This window comes from Mauremys reevesii, linkage group 12, assembly GCF_016161935.1.
Source record: "Mauremys reevesii isolate NIE-2019 linkage group 12, ASM1616193v1, whole genome shotgun sequence".
Taxonomy (NCBI): Eukaryota; Metazoa; Chordata; order Testudines; family Geoemydidae; genus Mauremys; species Mauremys reevesii.
This window is the reverse complement of record NC_052634.1, coordinates 18,458,490-18,480,970: the sequence shown is the minus strand read 5'-3', so window position 1 is coordinate 18,480,970 and position 22,481 is coordinate 18,458,490. Positions and strand designations below refer to the sequence as shown.

The 22,481-nt window shown below is 42.8% G+C and overlaps 1 protein-coding gene across 8 annotated transcripts in view; it reads left to right on the top strand.

Moving 5' to 3' along the window:
• Positions 1-13,722, top strand: part of FEZ1 (fasciculation and elongation protein zeta 1) — a 170,323-nt gene extending 156,601 nt beyond the window's left edge. For 2 of the 8 annotated variants that reach the window (XM_039496127.1, XM_039496124.1), the window contains 3 exons: positions 4,150-4,215; positions 11,264-11,359; positions 13,266-13,721. In XM_039496127.1, the coding sequence (XP_039352061.1) occupies positions 4,150-4,215; positions 11,264-11,359; positions 13,266-13,282 (179 nt within the window). In that variant the 3' untranslated portion in view covers positions 13,283-13,721. Of the gene's footprint in view, positions 1-4,149; positions 4,216-11,263; positions 11,360-13,265 lie in introns of all 8 variants that reach the window. The other 6 variants (XM_039496129.1, XM_039496126.1, XM_039496125.1 and 3 more) reach the window with 5 other exon arrangements.
• The last annotated feature ends 8,759 nt before the right edge of the window (positions 13,723-22,481 follow it).

Sequence of the window (22,481 nt, the reverse complement as noted above, 5' to 3'; positions counted from 1 at the left end):
GCACCTCAGGCTTGAGTCCTTCCCAGCTGAATAAAAGAATAAATGGTGGTACTCTCCAAAAATGCCACCTATTTCTGGGGCTCCCTAACCAGTGACTATTTGGTTTGGACCAAACCTTTATTTTTTTAAATTTGGAACTGCCAGTAAGCCAAAAAAAAAGTTATTAACCCAGCTCTAGACAAGATGTAATGGATAGATGAAGCAGACACATGGGCAGGACAAGAGAGGATGAAATAACAATATAATAGAATCTTTTCACACAGGGATCAGCACAGAAACCTACCTTATTGAGGTCAGAGGGTGTAGGGATGCAGTGAGAAAGGCCAAAAGCCGGGTGGAGATGGACCTTGCGAAGGGAATTAAAACCAATAGTAAAAGGTTTTTTAGCCATATAAATAGGAAGAAAACCAAGAAAGAAGAAGTGGGACCGCTTAAAACTGTAAATGGAGTGGAGATTAAGGATAAGCTAGGCATGGCACAATATCTAAACTAATATTTTGCCTCGGTCTTTAATGAGGCTAATGAAGGGCTTAGGAATAGTGGCAGAGTGACTGATGGGAATGAAGGTGCGGGGTTGGAAATTACAGTATCCGAGGTAGAAGCCAGACTTGAACAGCTTAATGGTAGTAAATCAGGCGGCCCGGATAATCTTCATCCTAGAATATTAAAGGAATTGGCGAGTGAAATTGCAAGCCCGTTAGCGATAATTTTTAACGAATCTCTAAACTCGGGGGTTGTACCGTTTGACTGGAGATTAGCTAATATAGTTCCTATTTTCAAGAAGGGGAAAAAAAGTGACCCGGGTAACTACAGGCCTGTTAGTTTAACATCTGTAGTATGTAAAGTCATGGAAAAAATATTAAAGGAGAGAGTAGTTACGGACCTTGAGGTCAATGGCAATTGGGACAAATTACAACATGGTTTTACGAAAGGTAGATCGTGCCAAACCAACCTGATCTCCTTCTTTGAGAAGGTGACAGATTTTTTAGACAAGGGAAATGCGGTGGATCTAATATATCTTGATTTCAGTAAGGCATTTGATACGATACCGCATGAAGAATTACTGGTTAAATTGGAAAAGATGGGGATCGAAATGAAAATCCAGAGGTGGATAAGGAACTGGTTAAAGGGGAGACTGCAGCGGGTCGTATTGAAAGGTGATCTGTCGGGTTGGAGGGAGGTTACCAGTGGAGTTCCTCAAGGTTCGGTTTTGGGTCCAATCTTATTTAATCTATTTATCACTGACCTTGGAACCAAAAGTAGGAGTGGGCTGATAAAGTTTGCGGATGACACGAAGTTGGGAGGTATTGCCAATTCGGAGAAGGATCGGGATATCCTCCAGGGAGATTTGGATGACCTTGTAAACTGGAGTATTAGTAATAGGATGAAATTCAGTAGTGAGAAGTGTAAGTTTATGCATTTAGGGATGACTAACAGGAATTTTAGTTATAAGCTGGGGACGCACCAGTTGGAAGTAAAGGAAGAGTAGAAGGACCTCGGAGTCCTGGTTGATCGCAGGATGACTATGAGTCGGCAATGTGATGTGGCCGTTAAAAAAGCTAATGCGGTCTTGGGATGCATTAGGCAAGGTATTTCTAGTAGAGATAAGGAGGTGCTAGTCCCGTTATACAAGGCGTTGGAGAGACCTCATTTGGAGTACTGTGTGCAGTTTTGGTCTCCCATGTTTAAGAAGGATGAATTCAAACTGGAACGGGTACAAAGAAGGGCCACTAGAATGATCCGAGGAATGGAAAGCCTGTCGTATGAAAGGAGACTTGAGGAACTCGGTTTGTTTTCCTTAACCAAAAGAAGGTTGAGAGGAGATATGATTGCTCTCTTTAAATATATCAGAGGGATAAATACCAGGGAGGGAGAGGAATTATTTCAGCTCAGTACTAATGTGGACACGAGAACAAATGGATATAAATTGGCAGTAGGGAAGTTTAGGCTTGAAATTAGACAAAGGTTTCTAACCATCAGGGGAGTGAAATTCTGGAACAGCCTACCGAGGGAAACAGTGGGGGCGAAGGATCTCTGTGGCTTTAAGATTAAGCTTGATAAGTTTATGGAGGGAATGGTTTGATAGGATAACGTGATTTAGTCAATAGGTCAATAACGTGCGACCACTGGTAATTAGTACTGAGGGTCAATGTTGGGACATTGAAAGTCTTTTTCCTGAGTGTCTGGCTGGAGAGTCTTGCCCGCATGCTCGGGGTTCAGCTGATCGCCATATTTGGGATCGGGAAGGAATTTTCCTCCAGGGTAGATTGGCAGTGGCCCTGGAGGTTTTTCGCCTTCCTCCACAGCATGGGGCAGGGGTCGCTTGCTGGAGGATTATCTGCTACTTGAAGTCTTTAAATCAGGATTTGGGGACTTCAACAGCTGAGTCAAGGGAGAGAATTATTTCAGGAGTGGGTGGGTCAGCTTTTGTGGCCTGCATCTTGCGGGATGTCAGACTAGATGATCATAATGGTCCCTTCTGATCTTAAGTTCTATGATTCTATGATTCTATGATTTACTGGGTGCACAATGCACAGGTGTAGGAAAACAATCAGTAGCAGAGCCAGTTCAGATTTCTCTCTCTCTCTCTCTCTCTCTCTCACACACACACACACACACACACACACACACACACACCTTTGTGCTGAGAGCAAGCATGAAAAACTTCAGCCTAAAAAGAATGTTTGCTATGAAAGGAGCATTACAACCTCAACAATAGCATGCACTGGCACGTCTACTACAATAGAGGAATCATTCCCTACTGGTGTAGAATGTGGATGCCAGGAGGGCTGGAACAATTTGTATAGTGGAGATGCTGAGAGCCATTGAACCAAACTGTAAACCCTGGATATGATGGAAACCGCTTCAAGACAAGAGGTGTGGCCGCACCCCAACACCCTTAATTCTAGCACCTATGGTGGAAGCTATTTAACAATGACTAGCAGCAATACAGAAAGTGAAGAGGAATCTCATGTCTACTTTAAACTACAAAAGAGTTTATTGTAGCCAAGTGTTAGAATTGAGTGGGATTTGCTAGGTTTACAGCTATACTCTTTTGACTTTTGAACTTTAATGAGTCAAGAACTTGCTATTAACTGTTCCTTTAAAGCAGTCAGCTTCTACACAGCCCAGTGATCCTAACACCATTACAGGATACTGATTTTAATAGTAGTTCTCAGATTACAGCAGGGATCGGCAACCTTTGGCACATGGCTCACCAGGGTAAGCGCTCTGGCGGGCCGGGCCAGTTTGTTTACCTGCAGCGTCCACAGGTTCGGCGGATCGCATCTCCCACTGGCCACGGTTCGCCACTCCAGGCCAATGGGGGATGCTGGAAGCGGCAGCCAGCACATCCCTCATCCTGTGCCACTTCCCACATCCCCCATTGGCCTGGAACGGCAAACTGTGGCCAGTGGGAGCTGCCCTTCGGACGCTGCAGGTAAACAAACTGGCCCGGCCCACAAGAGTGCTTACCCTGGCGAGCCACATGCCAAAGGTTGCTGATCCCTGGATTACAGTCTCAATTACACCAGTGTAAATCTGGAATAATCCCACTGATCTCCATGGAATTGCTCTGATTTATACGACTGTACCTGAGTTCAGAACCTGGCTCCAAGAGAGGCGCTTGCTACTTGCTACCTCAACATTACTTCCAGCAGCACCCTAGGGTGCCCTGGAAATCTAGCCCAACAGGGCTTGTATTGAAAAATCTAATGAGATCACAGACCAAGGTATCATGTCTGCAAAACATTGCAAATTATTCCTTATTGTTCCCCCAGGATCAGCATTACCATCCTGTCTTATTACTCAGAAACTTAAACTTAAGTAATTTTTATTCTGTATATTTTCACAGTATCAACTGTTTGTACAATTTCACAGCACAATAGGGTCCATGTTCGTACATGTGCGCACATACATGCTTACACATAGCCCTCTTCCACACCCACACCCACATACCTGATAGATATGAGAAACTCCCATTAATTGAACTGGCAATTCCTTGTGTCCTGTGGTGGGGGTATAAGGCCCCTGGTTTCACTGAACAATTTCTAGGCCCTGGCTGAAAGCCAGGCATTGGTGTGTGGCTGAAGCCATAATTATCTTCTGCCTTTCAAGGGTCATTCTCATGATTGTTTCCTCTTTTTCCAGTTCTTTTTGCAATGAAGGAGGATAACGAGAAGGTCCCTACATTGCTAACGGACTACATTTTAAAAGGTAAAATTTACAAACTCCAAACAATCAAGACAGCTCTAGACACCAGGACAATTTTTGCCAACTCAACAATTATTATTTTCTGAAGACCAACAGTGAGCTTGGCCTTTTACAAACATATCCAGAGACCATTTCAGGCTGGAAATAAGCCATACGTTTGTTCCAGTAGTTAATTATTCTCATTGTTAAAATTAACCAAGGGTCATGGTGGATTCTGCATCACTGGCACATTTAAAATCAAGATGTTTTGGGGGAGGTTCTGTGCCCTGTGCTATACAGGTGGTCAGACTAGAGGATCATAATGGTCCCTTCTGGCCTTGGGATCTATGACTACACTGGTCCAGGCCCAAAAAGCTTTCATCTTGACTCAAACAAAACTGTTCAGGTAATGGTAGAAACTCAAGTGGGTGCAAAAATCTTGCATAAGTCATCATTGAACAGCTTCATGGAAAAGTTTGTTTGAAGACCTTGCATTGTGTCCACCAGGGAGCATAGTGCTGTTATGCTCAATGGGTTTTGGATTAAATCATACAGCCTTCATACTGCAGGTCATGATGTGGTGCAAAGCAGCACACGAAGAAAAAAATTAATTACAGTTGCTTAACATTCATCATTTAATTACTCAAGAACAGTATTTCTTCTGTTCTGTAAATAGTAATAGACATCATTCACAATAATATTTAATAATTAAAAGTAATGAGTAATCACTTAGTTAAAAGCACTTATTTAGTATTTAGTGCAAATTACTTACAGACTATACATTACTTCACTAAGGACAAGAACTGTATCATATTTGTAGACCAGTTTGCTTTACCAGAAACCATAGTATAATTTACTGGTTAGTATAATTTTGAATAATTCAGTAATAAGTAGAGCAACAAAATGAGCAACAACAAAGGTTAAATGTGAATCACATAATATAAATGATATGTAAAAACAGATGCAGCTAAAGGATCAATTTTATCAGTTTCCCCCTTGAGGAGCCTGTCTTTCTCACTGAGCTACTTTATACTCCTTCTGCCAAAGGTGATACAACTTCATTCTACAACCCAAAATGTTAATTAAAAATTTAAGTTTACAAATTTAGGTACAGGGATCTCTCTGACTTGTCCAATCATGGTTTCAATTCAGGGGTAAAACATCAATTCCATTAGTCAATTGGACACAGGTTCCCTCCATAATTGTATTTTGTTTGCTGTGTAACCTCCATTTCCCACATATGTGGTGCTAGTCTATTCAAGGAACTCAGCCATACCGGGCACACAAGATGAGCCCTCTCTGAGGGTTCCATCTCATCATTACTAAGCCCCAGCTTGGTTGCATGGCCGCGATGGCATCACACTGGTAAACCAATCTAATGTACATTTCCATGCAGCAATAGACAGTAGCTACCTACCACCAGTCATGAAAGTGTGTTACCAGTACCTGAGGCGTCTTGGTCCTTCCCTAAAGACAGAGTCCTCTAGAACTCACACCAAGGGGAAACACATTCAGGTTTTGTAGCTATTTCTCTTTTTAGTTAGTGGTAGAGAGATATAAACTTTCATGGCCCTTCTAAGAGGGCTGCAGTCAGAAGTTAGTATAACTACCACAGCCAACTCAAGGAAGACATAAGCTTCCTTTAACACTTGTGTCTCGTCCTTATATCAATTTAATATTTGCTTGTCAGGGACAAGATCTGGCACTTTCCCTGCCTCCAGGTCTTGAAGTTTAAGTCTCATTATAATGTACATACTGTGACGGGTTGTATCACAGAAACCCCCTTGGGAACTGCCAACTGATGTGCCAAGACTACTTCTGCCCCTGCTTTCCCTGCCAGCCTGGGACTCCAGCACCCTGTCTTGTTGAGCCAGACATGCCAGTCTGCTCCAGCACAGACCCAGGGTCTGAACCACATGCCCCAAAGCTGCAGACTTAACTGAAAGCAACTTACAGAAGTGTTCCTGTCTTTAACACTCAGATGCCCAACTCCTAATGGGTCTAAAACCCAAATAGATCTGTTTTATCCTGTATAAAGCTTATACAGGGTAAACTCATAAATTGTTCGCCCTCTATAACACTGATAGAGAGATATGCACAGCTGTTTGCCCCCCCCAGGTATTAATACATACTCTGGGTTAATTAATAAGTAAAAAGTGATTTTATTAAATATAGAAAGTAGGATTTAAGTGGTTCCAAGTAGTGACAGACAGAACAAAGTGAATTACCAAGTAAAATAAAATAGAACACACAAGTCTATGTCTAAGAAAACTGTATACAGATAAAACCTCACCAGTTCCAGTAAGCTTCTGTAAGACTAGTCTCCTTCTAGTCTGGGTCCAGCAATCACTCTCCACCTGTAGTTACTGTCCTTTGTCTCTTTCAGGCATCCTTGGGGGTGGAGAGGCCAGCTGAAGACAAAATGGAGGGGTCTCTTACAGGCTTAAATAGACTTTTTCTTGTGGGTGGGGGACCCCTTCCTCTCTCCTATGCAAAGTCCAGCTCCAAGTTGGAGTTTTGGAGTCACATGGGCAAGTCACATGTCCATGCATGACCGAGTTTCTTACCAGCCAAGCCACATTCCTGGGAAAGCTCTGATGTGGGTTGGCATCTTCGAGTTCACTGTTGGCTTAAGTGGTTCTTGATTGGGCACTTAATTTACACATTCCTTTCTCAAGAAGCTGACCAAATGCTTTACTAAGGCTATCAAGCAAGTATACAGCCAGTATTCCTAATTTCAAGTACAAAAATGGTACATGCATACAAATAGGAGGAATGTATTCTCTAGATCATAACCTTTACATAGATATGTTACATGGCATATGCAGCATAAAACATATTCCAGTTATATAATATATACATTCATAAGCATATTCCCATGAAGCCTTATGGGGTACACCGTCACACATACCCTTGCCCCACACATTCCCTCCTTAGCCAAAGTATGGTTTTCAGCCTCATCATTATTATGCCCAATTAACTGATTAACCTTTTCCAGGGTTTCATTTAGTGCAGTGGTTTTCAAACTTTTTTCTGGCAACTCAGTTGAAGAAAATTTTTGATGCCCCTCCCTGCCCCCAGCTAAATGCAGAGCCAGTGCTCGGGGCGGGAGCAGCACGCGAAGCCCTATTCTTCTGGGTTGGCAACTAGCACCGCCTATGGGACTTTTAATGGTCCTGTCAGCAGTTCTGACCAGAGCTGCTGTGACCCAATGCCTTACATTCCATGACCCAGTTTGAAAACCACTGATTTAGTGCCTTAGAAATATTATTCATATTTATTATTGTAACTCCTCCTTCAGAGTAGGCGTATGGTCCTTTCAAGTCCATTTTACCAGTGTCTCTAGTGTAATTGTAGCCAAATGCATCTGTCTAGCCCTTTGACCACATTGAGTCTCCTTAATACCAAGTTCATACATAGCAGGCATTGGAATTCCTGTTGTCTTGGGTTTCATCCGGTTGCCCACTTGTAGTTGTAGTCTGTGATGAGTTTGCAGCGTCTGGTGGCTGGGAGTTCCAAATTGTTTGTTTCATTTGGTTCCGTTTGCATGATCCAAATCCATAGTCCCACAGACAAAAAGTATTCTAGTAACAAAGCCATTCTGTAAAATATCAATAATAGCAGTATCTTGCTTCCCCTTTAAATATTTTCACCTGATTAATGTGTAGCCATTTATCCCACATCTGCTTTCCTTTATCAATGCACACCATGTACACCGTCAGACTGTTTTTTTCCCCCCACAATACTATAAGGACCTTCCTAACTGGGTTGCAAATCTATTACCCGGGGGAGCCCCCATCTTGTAAAGACTTGTCCTAACATAATCATACTAGTTTTAGGTAATAGTCCAAGATAGTCAATTTGCAACCTAACCCAAGGTCCTTCTGTTTGTTGATATCCTAATTTGGCCTTGTTTTTTGTAGACCCTGGATTAAGTTTGGGCACATACCAAAAAGTTCTCAATATAATGTTTAATGACTTGCCTCATCTGTAGCAACCAACCTATTTGCTGAATATGAAACACTGTGTTTTCAGTTCCCTGATGCCCTCCAGTAGGCAGTTTATGATATATGTATATAAATGCAGATTTCAGGTCTTTAGGGATAGTCCACACCAATGCATCTGAGGCTTGAGCCATTCATACATTTTCTCCCCAGGGGAACTGCATTATCCTCAGTGGGGTCCCCTGATGTTGTGAGGGTTCTGCACTTCCAACAAGTTTTTGTATGGTGGTGTCTCATTTCTGCAGGCCTGCCAACTCAAAATCCTTCCCCTGTGTTTTAACAGCACTGACAGGGCCTGAGCTGCATTTTTGGCTCATAGGTCAGCCTGTTTTTTGTTCCACTCCACATCCAAGGAAGATTTAGCCATTACCACAGCCAGCATCATCCCTTTTGCCAGAGGAATTGACATTATACACTTTTGCATCTATAAACACCAATTATTAAAAGAAAAGATTTGATTGCTTAAAATCAAAGATGCTTTCAATGTATAAAATAAAATATAACAAAATAATGTTGTATCTTATAAACTTATTAAAACCTTTAAAAAATTAACAGGTCTTTTTAGCTTCAATATTTTAAAAAGTTGATATCAAAGAAAAACACAAGTTTTTATATAATTATGTGCAAAATTAGTTTGTTTTTGTTGCAACAAAACTAAAACTCAAAATAAAAATGGTCATAGGACACAGAATGTACACAACGTATAAAAACCAACAATATAGAAAAGGTTATCAGGGTGAGTAAGTGAGGAGAAAGACATACAAGCTGACTGCAGTGAACAGTTGATGCCTAAAAAACCTGAAGTCAATAATTGCACTTTAACTGAAATTCAGCCAGAAGCCAAAGATGTTTTTCTTGAATGACTGAAACAAAACAATTAAACAAATGGTTAAGACAACCCCAACTTACTCCTGCCTCAGTGCAGGGGACTGGACTAGATGATCTGTCGAAGTCCCTTCCAGTCCTACATTTCTGTGATTCTATATTTATTAACATATTAACCCAGTAACATTTAACTAGTAACCCACATTCTTAATAAAGAAGCAATAAAACATTTTATATGTGTACTTATTACTTTACCTAAGGGTTTTAGAAAAATATTTGTTTAAGCTTTTAACTGCATTTAATTCCATAAATGTATTGCACTTTCTTTTAAATTTTTTTACTTAAAATTTGGATTAATTAATAGAGCCCTTTTTTAAATTTAGGCTCATGTGGTTCCATGGAGACACACACACATACAGTGGGGTTGCTGTTCATGGATCATGCCAATACACCAATTTACAAAAACATTTTATAACATATTTAAATTGTCAAATTATTTAGTAAAATAGCAGGCATTTTTACCTGCCTTTTAGCCAATAGATAACTATATCTCCTTTTTATTTATTTAATTTTTAAAAAGTGTTAAAATCATGCTGCTTTTCCTATTAAGTCTTTTGTCTAGATTTACCATCAAGATGAGGCTGATAGTTTTTCCAGATTTTTTTTTTCCATTTAGGTTTTTCCTTCACTACACTTACCCCAGTTTTAGATTAATGGTGCTTCTTGAATCCATGGAAGTGCACTCTGTCTTTCTTCCAATAAAAGTCTCAGCCTTTGAATTTTTCCTCCCCTATTCCTGAGAAAGCTGATATAACCCTTCTGAGCTGTTATTTGCTGTTTCAAATAACTAATCACCTCTCACATTCTTTGTGATTATTTACCTTGGAATTTTTACTACTGCATCAGGAGATTCTGTCTTAAAAGAGCTTTGATTTTGTCATTCTCATTCTAAATCAGCTAAGTACCCCTGATTCTAGCCTCAAACTCCTCACTCTCTGAGGCAGTGTCTCTCTTCTGTGCCTTTAGTGGTTTGCAAGTTTCTCCTAAGGCTCTTAAGCGAAGCAAACAGTAATGAGATAAAAGGGAAGGTCTACTCATGGATCAGTAACTGGTTAAAAGACAGGAAACAAGGGCTAGGAATAAATGGCCAGTTTCTACAGGGGCGAGAGGTAAATAATGGGGTCCCTTAGGGATCTGTACTGGGACCAGTGCTGTTCAACATATTCATAAATGATCTGGAAAAAAAGGGAAAACAGTGAGGTGGCAAAGTTTGCAGGTGATACAAAATTAGGTAAGATAGTTAAGTCCAAAGCAGACTGTGAAGAGTTACAAAGGGATCTCACAACAAAATGACTGGGCAACAAAATAGCAGATAAAATTCAATGTTGATAAATGCAAAGTAATGCACATTGCAAAACATAATCCCAATTATACATATAAAATGATGAGGTTTGAATTAGCTGTTACCAGATCAAGAAAAAAAGCATCAATAATTCTCCGAAAACATCTGCTAAAAGTGCAGCAGCAGTCAATAAAGCTAACAGAATGTTAGGCTCCACGAGAATAGAGATAGATAATAAGACTGAAAATATAATGCCACTATATTAAGCCATTGTACACCCACCCCTTGTGCAGTTCTGGTCTGTCCCCCGCACTTCAAAAAAGATCATTTAGAATTGGAAAAGGTACAGAGAAGGGCAATAAAAATTATTAGTGGTATGAAATTGCTTCCATATGAGGAGAGATTAAAAAGACTGGGACTTTTCAGCATGAGGGGTAATATGATAGAGGTCTATCAAATAATGAATGGTCTGGAGAAAGTGAATAAGGAAGTGTTTATTTATCCCTTCACATAACATCCAAATGACAGGCCACCAAATGAAATGAATAGGCTGTAGGTTTAAAACAAACCAAAGGAAGCACTATCACATAACACATGGTCAACCTGTGGAACTCATTGCCAGGGGATGTTGTGAAGTTCAAAAGTATAAGTGAGTTCAAAAAAGAATTAGATAAGTTCAGGGAAGATAAGTCCATCAATGACTATTATCCAAGATGGTCAGGGATGCAACCCCATGCCTCTGGCTGCTAGATGCTGTGAATGGATGACAGGGGATGGATCACTTAATAATTGCCCTGCTCTGAAGCATCTGGTATTGGCCACTGTCAGAACACAGGGTACTGGGGTAGATGGACCATTGGTATGACCCAGTATGGCCATTCTTATGCTCTTATGTATGCAGACTGTCTCTCGTATGCTGTCAATGCCCTGCCTGCTGATGCCGAGGCAATGTGGAAGCTGCCTGAATCAAAAGCAGCAAGGACAGGAGCCAGACCTGGTGGGTGTGGGGGTGTAGAGTGGAACAAGGAGCTGGGGTGGAGTGAAAGGAGACTGGAACTAGAGATTGGAAGGGAGCCAAAGAGAAGCTGGGACTGGGAGTTATGGGGAAACTGAGACTAGCTGGGCAAGAAGACTGGGACTAAGATCAGAGACACAGAGGACATTGGGAATGATTGGAAAGGGAGACTGGGAGCCAGAGAGAGAAATTGGGCAAGGCCTAGGAACCAGTGGGTTGTTGGGAAACTGAAATAGGATGAGAAAATAGGAAGGGGAAGGGAGGACTGTAAAAAGGAGACTGGGACTGGGAACCTGTGGAACAGAGGAGGAGGCGGATCTGACAAGGAGCCAGGTTGTGGGGGGAGAATTGGGATTTGCTCAGCAAAGAGATAGGAAGGGACACAAACAACGGAAAAAGAACATTGGGAGGGAGACTGAGACCGGGAGCCAGTGGGGCTGGGGAATGTGAATGTGGGGGTGACTGGAGGTGGGGCAGGGAGAGAAATGCTTCAGAGGAGGAGCTGGGAGGGGAACTTGGACTGGCTGGGCAAAGAGATTGGAACTGGAAGAATGGGGTGAACACTGGAATGGAGAGGAGAAGATTGGGACAGGGAGTCCAAAGCAGGAGACTAGGACTGGCCAGGCAAGAAGAGTGAAGCTGGGATGAGAATCCGGAGGAGTGGAGACTGAGACTGACTAGGTGACGGGAATAGGACTGGGACAAAGAGCCAGGAGTGGGAAAGAGATGGGATTTGGATGGGGTGAGTTGGAGGCGAAGAGGCAGAAGTCCTTAAGCTTGGGGAAAATGGACAGAACAGTCTGCCCATTAGAGAACATTCCCCTTCAGAGCCTGGAATGGAATCCAAGCTTCCTGAGTCTCTCCATTTCTCTGCTCTCAGCAAATATCAGTGAAACCCACTGGCAAAGTGTCCCACATCCCCCTCAAGAGCTGGTCCATGCAGAGGATTACAGACTAGTAATTCTGTTAGTTACTCCATTAGCTCATCAGAGCTCTGTGCAGTGGATTTAAAGGTTCCAGTCCTGCTAATGACCCATGTTAATGTCCATATGATGCTACATGATAGAATTTCTGGTTTTTCAGTTTGCCTTTTTTAAAAACTAGATAATTACACCAAAAATTAAAATAACATTATTAGTTTGGAAAGTCAAGCACTCAAAAGGTAAGAAATGCAAGAATTAAGATTGCCTGCACAGCCTATATGCATTATGACACAGTCTTTACTTTCGTAATCACATGCATTTTTTCCACAGGACTTCTACCCACCACTTTAATTCTGGCATGGCCTATCTTCTGACTGACTTTGCAACCTTAATGTTCTTTTCATGTATTGTTTTGCATGTAATGCACTAGTATAGTCTAATACTAGAGACTAGCATCTCTTCTGTGCCCAGTTTCAGCTGGGCACAGAAGAAATGGGGGCAATGTTGTGAAGCTGATTATGGCTCCCTGATTCTCTGACCACCAGTCAGAGCCTCACCATGTGGCTACTCTAGGGGCTACTCTAAACCCCACCAGCTGGTAATAGTACCTATCGGACCAGTACCAGCTGTGGGCTGCTCTCTGGTTATACCCCTTCCCTTTCTTTCCTTATTTGCTACATCAAGACAGCACAAGCAGAGATGACTGGGCGAAGCATATAGTTTCTTTTTTCAGCTGTGTGGGGATCCAGTGCCATAATTGTACAAAGCCCAGAATTGTAGTGTGGAGATATTGAACCATTGCAGGGACAGTCCAGGCTAGTGATAACCATCTGCAATGTTTGTGTTAGAAACAGTGCGCTTGTCTGCCAGTGTTCTCAGTCACTACATCTCTAAGAGGTGAAATATTTTCGTGCCTCATACTAGAGCAACCAGGTCCTGAACTATCGCATTTTTCTCTCTTCCAGTGCTCTGCCCTACCTAATCTGCCTTTGGACCCGCAGTGGAACACAAGACAACAAGGCCAGAGTCATTCCATCACAGGGACTGCATGATAAACTTCAAAACATGTATTTAAAAATGTATAGCATTAACCTGGATTAAACATAAGCAAAAACTATTCCTTTGCTGTTGGCTTCTAGTCCTAGTAATCATTGAATGCAAAAGTGAAGGCAGGTGCTGCTATTTTCTCTCTTTGCCACCTGACATAATGAAGACAGTCCTTCACCACACCCTATGTATTTTTGGTCCAGCTTCCCAAAACATATCACACTATGGGACTAATTTTGAAATACTGAAATAAACTTTCATTTAATTAAAAGTTGTCGCACTTCTTGGAGAAGCAGCTGCCTTACACCAGCTTTGAATTCAGATTCTTATGGCTGGGGTCCTTACCCCCTCAAACAATCAAATCTAAACTTTGGAAAAGAAACTGCTTTATGCTCTTTACCTCTTTTAGTTCTTTGGCGCCATGGATTTGTTTTACCAACTGCTAAGACAGCATAGATGGACCTCCTGAGGTCTCTTCCAACCCTAATCTTCTATGATTCTATAGTAGGAGTCTCAGTGGAAGGTGAAACTGTCCATAGAGTCATAAATAGCTGAGCTGAAATGCCAGTCTGAGCCTTAGCATGAATCAGGAATATTCACATCTCCATCTCCATGTATCTATGCTCTAAACTCTTAAGCCAAATCCATCACTTGTTACTGAGTCTGAAGTGACAGTATCTTGATTAACTCATCTGTATCAGAGTCCATTGTATCTGCTACACAAAGTAATTGTGTAGCAGGTGTAGTAAATTTTCAAAGGTCCCTCATAATTGTACCTAATACTTGGCTAATAGTCTGCACTGTGACAGGGTGTCCCCCTCAAACAACACAGAGCAGATTAAATGTTGTCAATTAACTTGTTTTGGATGAAGAGCCAGGGATTGAAAGGCTAAATGAAGATCCAGCCCAGCAGAGAGGGAATAGGTGGGGCTCTTATAAAGCCAAACAGTTGGCAGTAAAGGGGCTTTAAGGAAAGTAGTCTGTAGTTTCTCCCTGGGAAAAGAGAGGTTTGTTTGGGGCTACTGAGTTAGTCACCTGCTGGACAGAAGGAAATTGGGCTCATAAAAGTGGAAAGAGGGGGAGGCCAGAAGATAGGAATAGAGACATAGGAAAGAGTCCAGGGGAAACCTTAACAGGGTCTGGATGCAAGGAGACCATAGTTACTGGAAATAGGGTCCCTGGACTGGATCCTGGAATAGTGGGTAGGCCTGGGTTCCCATACCAGCCAGCCAAAGACTGCCTGGGACAGTTGTCCAATGAGACTTTGATACCACAGAAGGGGATCTTGCAACAGGCCTGAGTTATGAAGGAGTACTCTGAGTCCCAGACAGAGAAAGGGAGTGGGGGCCCTGTGCAAAGAAAAGGCATCAGACCTGGAAGGAGTTAATCCCCTAAACTGCTGAGAGGAGGCACCCTAGAATTGTGAGTTGTGTTGCAGGCACATACACAAAATCCCATATTTACATATGCAAGTGAACATTTATTTGCCCAGTTACTTAGGGCTAGTCTACATTTACCAGAGTTCGAGCTGGTTCGGTTTCTATTCGTCGAAAATCAGGACGGCCATAGTTCAACCAGAAGCGCTCCAGAAGCGGTCGACTCTCCACCACAAAACCCACAAGGCAAAGTCGTGAGTCGAGCGACGGAGCAGCGCGACGCCGATTCTGCTGGGGTGAGTAGTTTGTACTAACAACTACTAGCCAGCAGCTACGCTATTCACGTAGCTGAACTTGCGTACCCTAGTTCGACCCCCGCTCTTAGTGTAGACCTGCCCTTACTGAGTACACACAGACGTGGGAATTTACACAGAAACCAGATTCAAATTTCACAGCAGTTTAGAAAGCCTCTTTAAAAACTAAGGGCTAGATCCACAAAGGGGCTTACGCATTACAATGCCTCACTTTTAAGAACCTTGTCACCAGTGGAACCCACAGCTCAGACTTAGGTAACCAGGGTTCCAGATACAATGCATGGGGAAAGACAAGGACCACAAAAGCCAGCACTCTGAAGCGGGAGCTGCCAAAGCTAGCTAATAGGCAAATCTAAGTCCTGTCCCTTCCAAGAGGTAACTCCAGGAGGAAGAGAGATGCCTAATGCTAATGCTAATGGTTCCTCTCCTGGAGTCAGGTGTTTAAATGAGGCAGTGAGGAATCAATCTGCAGTTGGAAAAACCACTGCAGGGTCGGTTGTCATGCAAGTTTGCAGGGCCATTAATCTCCTCCTGCTACATAGGAATGTGACCCTAAGCAGTGTGCAGCACATAGTCAATAGATTTTTCAGCAATCGGGTTCCCGACCTGCAGGTGGATGATAGTGCACATATCCCTATTTTGACACCAGACCAACTTGCGACAAAGTACATCAACAGAAAGGGCTGCTTTTCCATGCTTAAGCAAAGGCTTGTGGATCACCAAGATCAACGTGGGCTGGTCAGGGAAGGTGCCTGACTGTTCAGAAAGTGCAAGGAGGAAGCTTCCCCCCCCCCAAGCTGTTGACTTACCATTGGTGATGTTGAAATGCCAGTAGTGATCTTGGGTAATCCAGCCTATTCCTTGGCTCGTGAAGCTGTAAACCAGCCACCAGCATAAAGGAAGACTTCAACTACTGGCACAGCATGACAGTGGAATGTGACTTTGGTTATATGAAGGGACGGTAGCATTCACTCACAACCTTGGCCCTCTGTGATAAAAAAGATCCCAATGCCTATAGCTGTCCGCTGTGTCCTGCATAAGAGCTGTGACGCAAAGGGGGGAACGTTTCTGCCAGGCTGGATTTGAACAGCCAGCTAGAAGGGTTATTGGAAGAGCTCAACACAGAGCTATATGGCTCAGTGAAGCTTTGAAAGCCCATTTTAATAGTGAACCAGAGTAGTGAGTGTGGCTGTGACACGGACTCACAGATCCTGCCCACTCGTGGTTAAGAGTTGTCTAATGAAAGCTGGCGTTAATGAAATTTGTAGAACGGATAGTATAGTTGGAGGAGTCAGTAGAAAGAAAGACTAAGAAAATTAGTAGAAACAGGGACTGAAAACAAAAGCGTGAGCATCAGCTTGGAAAATGTGCCTAACACATCTGGGAACACGAAACTGGAAACACACACACTTAATGGGGAGGATACTGTCACAAGTAGGAACAGTGCAAGAGCCTGAGCGGTGAGAGTGGACGACATATGAGAGGTACAGTTAAAGTGTGAAATGGATGCTAAAAGTTCAGCACATTTGGGGGTATTTTTTCCAAGGCTTCAAGAAGCAGCAAAGGCAACAGTCGATCTTGATACGGCTTGAGAGTAACTGCATTTGGACTATTGTATTAATTTCGGGCAGCACATTTCAGAAAACAGCGGGATTTCGAGAACGGACACCCTGCACTAAGAGTCAGATGGATTGTTTTTGGAAGATTGAGTAAAATAACTATAGACTGGCTAAATGCTGAGAGAGGAGTGGAACTTCCGATAAGGATCTATACAGGTTAAACAAAAACGTGGAGAGGAGTTCTCATAGCGAACCGCCCCCGCTCCCTGAAGCACTAGTAGGTAGACATGCCTCATAGCTCTCTCGATTTTACGGACAGAAAGGACAACGCTGATCATCTACTCTGCCCTCCAGCATAACACAGGTCAGAGCTTTTCACTCAGTCATTCCTGGAGCAACCTTGCAGGCAATCCTGAGGAGACGCTTCGTTTGGTGCCCAATCTTTGCCCCCCCATAAACCAACCATCTGTTACGGTTTCGTTTTATAAATGCGTATAGAGCCCAACCATTACGTCCCTTTTGGCTAGGCACTGTTCAAACACATAGTAAACTCCAATTCAGACAAGCAGCCTTTACAGAGAACTTAAAGCATGTACTCACATCTCACGGACATTAATAGGACTGGAGCACAGAAGTGCTGTGCTGAATCGGGATCCAGATAGGCATGCGAGACAAAGACTGGCAGAAAGTTACAAACCGTCCAAAAGGAGTGTAAAGGGACTTTTGCAACAGTCAATGCAGTTGAAAAAAAATCTAGGTACGAATTCATACCTGGCTTCTACACCCCTAACATCTTCTACCTTTCTGAGGGGCTTCTGCATAAAATAACAGAGATGGCATTCCTCACACCCACTTGGAATCAAGTCACCTCATGTAGAGACAATGAAGAGACTATGTGATCCCAAATTCTTTCTGCCTATGTCTCAATAGTTGCATTCTTTTTATGTCATTTAACAATACAATATTCTCCATAAACTTATCAACCTCAGTCTTGTGGCCAGTTAGGTTTCCCCCACACCCCTAGTGCTTCCCGCGGGAGGCTGTTCCAGCTCTTCACTTATGCATTTGTTCTTGTGTCAACTTTGGTCCTTAACTTAAATAAGTCTGCTCCCTTCCTAGTATTCATTCCCTAAGACCAGACCTGCAGAAACTGTATGGCGAACAGGTCCGGCCGTAGTCACCAGCAAACCAAGCACGTGACACAATTCCAGGGGAGGCATTCCGAATTCCCCCCCTCCCGCCTTGGGCAGCTAAACACCTAGAGCCAGCCCTGAGGGGGAAAGTGGGAACTGCAAAAAGCTAAGCAGAGTTGGACCTTCCGAAAGAAAATAAAACCAATAGTACATGAGTCATTAGAACTACAAAGAAACAAGAAAAGAAGTGGGACCGCTTAACGCTGAGCATGAGGTGGATATAATATAATTTAGGTCTGACCCATCACCAGAACAAATGTTTTGCCTTGGTTTTTAATAAGTGGGTACGATGTAATCTATTGACTGTCTAGTTTAAGTGCTGGGACATGTGAAATGATGCCTACTTATCTGGCAAGGGCGGAGAATAGCCAGGTAAAAAGCTGAGCCAGCAACCTAATCAGATCCACAATGTGGTTGGCAATTGAGTTAGCAAACTAATTTTAGTGCTATGCAGAAAATTTGTTTATATAATGAATAATTTGGTAAGAATGAAATTAAGGTGAGCACCCTAAGGTGAGTGGTGGTTTGCATTTAACCCTATTCTGTACCCTGTTTCGGTGGACAGAAGCAGCAAATAAACAACATACCTCTGCAGCTCAAGACTTTGTCTGAACTTGTGTTTCCAGGAGGAGGGGGCTGGGGGGGAAAAACTGGTAAAAAAGGAGCAATGAGCTTGGGGTAGTGGCAGGGTAGCTAATGGAAATGAGCATGTAGAAGCAGAACTTAATACATCTGAGGTGGAAGTCAAACTGATTTAGCTTAATGGGACTTCATTGAGAAGAGAACTGATTGTTTTTTAGGCAATGGAAATGCAGTAGATCTACTCTACCCAGGTGTCAGTAAGGCATTTTGTATGGTTCCACGTGGCACATTATTAGTTAACTTGGTGCAGATGGGGATTGGGGTGACTACAACGGGTCATACTGGACAGTGAACTGTCTAAGGGGAGGAAGGTTACTAGTGGACTTCCCCAGTGATTGAGCTTGGGCTTAGTCTTACTTAACATTTTCTTTGGCACAAAATTAAAAATTTGCAGATGACACAAAGTTGGGAAGTATTGCCAATACAGAGGAGAACCAGAATATCATACAAGAAGGTTTGGCCAACATGGAGAACTGGCATACTAGAAATGGGACAAAGTCATGCACGCAGAGACGAACAACAGGTATTTTTTTGCTATGGGTTGGTGCATTTCAGAAGAGGAGAAAGATCTGGGTGTATTGGGCGATCACCGGGTGACTATGAGCCACCAATGTGATGTGGCCATGAAAACGGCCACGGCACTCTAAAAATACTCTCAGTTTTAAAATATTGATTGTTCTTACAACATTTTCTAGTGTGGAGAGTTCTGATTCCATTGTACATTTTTGTTTAAACTGGGATGGGTAAACCATGGCCCGGGGTGGGAGGGGCGCAGCCGGTCCTTCAAAGATATTAATCTGGCCCTCGAGGGCCCAACGTGGAACGGGATCTGTGGCGCTCCCTGCTCTGCATATCCTGGAAGCAGCAGCATGTCCCCCGACAGCGTCTTTGCATAGGGGCAGCCAAGCGCTTAAGCTGCATGTCGCATCGGGAGCTGGGAACTCTGAGCATTTCTGGCCCATCATTCAATTTCCATATCCATCATACAATTTCCAAACCTCGAGTCAAAAAGTTTGCCCACCCCGACCTAGGGCCTTAAATTTCAATTGAATGAACATGAACTATAGAGCTGAGCTTTTACTATCAGAATCTGTAAGATATACGCCATTATTAGGAACTGAATAAAGAACAAATAAGAAACTCACAGTTGCCAAATGCCCCCCTTCTAGTGTTACAGCTCTGTCATGTAACTATAATAAGCTGAAACATTAAAAGAGGAAGAAAATAACCCTTTCACATTAAAATCAGGTGTATTGTCCCGCGTCTCACCCCCCATCAATACCGGCGGGTTAACGCCCTCTCCTGGCTGGCTCTCTGCTAGCCAGCTGTGCACACACTTATACTGGGGGTGGGTTGCAAGGCAGGTGCTAATGCACAATGCGGAGCTGGCCGCTCCCCTACTGATCTGTCAATGCAGCCTCAACTGCATCTCAGCTCTTGCTCAGCAGGGCCTCCACATCCCCATCCCCATCCCAATTCCAATTTTAAAAAAAAATTGGAGTGCGGTAAATAATGAAGAGGGCAGGTCCAGGTTTCAGAGTGAAATGGTAAACCGGGTGGAAACAGAGAATACGGGTTTTTATATGCTTAAGTTTAATATACATATATAGGGAAAAGTATCAGAGGGGTAGCCGTGTTAGTCTGGATCTATAAAAGCAGCAAATAATCCTATGGCACCTTATAGACTAACAGACGTTTTGCAACATGAGCTTTCGTGGGTGAATACCCACTTCGTCGGTCCTGTGGCACCTTAAAGACTAACAGACGTTTTGTAGCATGAGCTTTCGTGGGTGAAGTGGGTATTCACCCATGAACGCTCATGCTGCAAAACGTCTGTTAGTCTATAAGGTGCCACAGGATTCTTTGCTGCTTTTACATATAGGGAAAAGAATTTAGTCAGGACATACACAGTGAATATGAAAAGGTTTCTACTTTGTAGTGGCTAATTATCTGAACACAAATTCCCAGTGCAATGCTGTGATCAATGGGACTAAAGCACTTCTGGATGCCGAAACAGGCAATATTTGAATATGAGTATAAAGGTTATTTTATATCTGTACTGGGCACTGGTGAGACCTCTGCCTTGCTATACAACGCCTGCCACTTCCACCATCTGCAGGGCTTGTTACGCTGTCAAAGAAAGTCAGGTTGGTTTGCTATGATTTGTTCTTGACAAATCCATGTTGATTGATACTTATCACTTTATTACGTTTGAGCTATTTTCAAGTCAATTGCTTAATTATTTGCTCCCTTATCTTTCCAGGTACAGAAGTTAAGATGACTGGTTCTATAAATCCCTCGGTTGTCCTTACTTTGGTTTTATAGAGAGGCACTATATTTGCCCTTTTCCAGTCTTCTGGAATCTCTTCCATCTTCTATTACTTTTTGAAGATAATCACTAATGGCTCAGATGTCCTCAGTCCTCTAGGATGTATTTCATCAGGCTCTGGTGACGAAAACATCTACTTTGTCTACGTAAGTTTATAGAATCATAGAATTCAAGATCAGAAGGGACCATTATGATCATCTAGTCTGACCTCCTGCAAGATGCAGGCCACATAAGCCGATCCACCCACTCCTGAAATAATTCTCTCCCTTGACTCTGCTGTTGAATGCTCCAAATCATGATTTAAAGACTTCTAGTAGCAGATAATCCACCAACAAGCGACCCCTGCCCCATGCTTCGGAGGAAGGCGAAAAACCTCCAGGGCCACTGCCAATCTACCCTGGAGGAAAATTCCTTCCCGACCCCAAATATGGCGATCAGCTGAACCCCGAGCATGCGGGCAAGACTCTCCAGCCAGACCCTCTGGAAAAAGGCTAACAATATCCTATCATTGACCCTTTGTACTAATTACCATTGTGGCACGTTATTGACCTATTGACTGAACCCGTTATCCTATCATACCATCCCCTCCATAAACTTATCCAGCTTAATCTTAAAGTCATGGAGGTCCTTCGCCCCCACTGTTTCCCTCGGTAGGCTGTTCCAGAATTGCACTCCTCTGATGGTTAGAAACCTTCGTCTAATTTCAAGCCTAAATTTCCTGACTGACAATTTATATCCGTTTGTCCTCGTGTCCACATTAGCACTGAGCTGAAATAATTCCTCTCCTTCCCTGGTATTTATCCCTCTGATATATGTAAAGAGTGCAATCATATCTCCTCTTATCCTTCTTTTAGTTAGGGAAAACAAACCGAGCTCCTCAAGTCTCCTTTCATACGACAGGCTTTCCATTCCTCAGATCATTCTAGTGGCCCTTCTTTGTTCCAGTTTGAATTCATCCTTCTTAAACATGGGAGACCAAAACTGCACACAATACTCCAAATGAGGTCTCACCAATGCCTTATATAACGGGACTAGCACCTCCTTATCTCTACTAGAAATACCTCGCCTAATGCATCCCAAGACCGCATTAGCTTTTTTAGTAGCCAAATCACATTGCCTACTCATAGTCATCCTACAATCAACCAGGACTCCTAGGTCCTTCTCCTCCTCCGTTACTTCCAACTGGTGCGTCCCCAGCTTATAACTAAAATTCTTGTTAGTCATCCCTAAATGCATAACCTTATACTTCTCACTATTGTATTTCATCCTGTTACTAATACTCCAGTTTACAAGGTCATCCAAATCTCCCTGGAGGATATCCCTATCATTTTCCGAATTGGCAATACCTCCCAACTTTGTGTCATCCGCAAACTTTATCAGCCCACTCCTACTTTTGGTTCCGAGGTCAGCGATAAATAGATTGAATAAAATCGGACCCAAAACCGAACCTTGAGGAACTCCACTGGTAACCCCCCTCCAACAAGTTTAAACTTGTTCTTTTCCTATTTTAACCTCTGATTTGCCTGATGTCACTGCGATTGACATCCATTCGCCACCAACCTATTTGGAGAAAACTAAAACATAGAGCGCCATTAAGCTATTATTCCCCCTTGAGTAATGCGTGTATCCTGTCCTTGGTCTTCTTGCTTCCAATATAGTTATCGAATGTTTTTCTGTTACCCTTTGTCTCTAGCTTGTTTCATCATGGTTTTTGGCTTCTA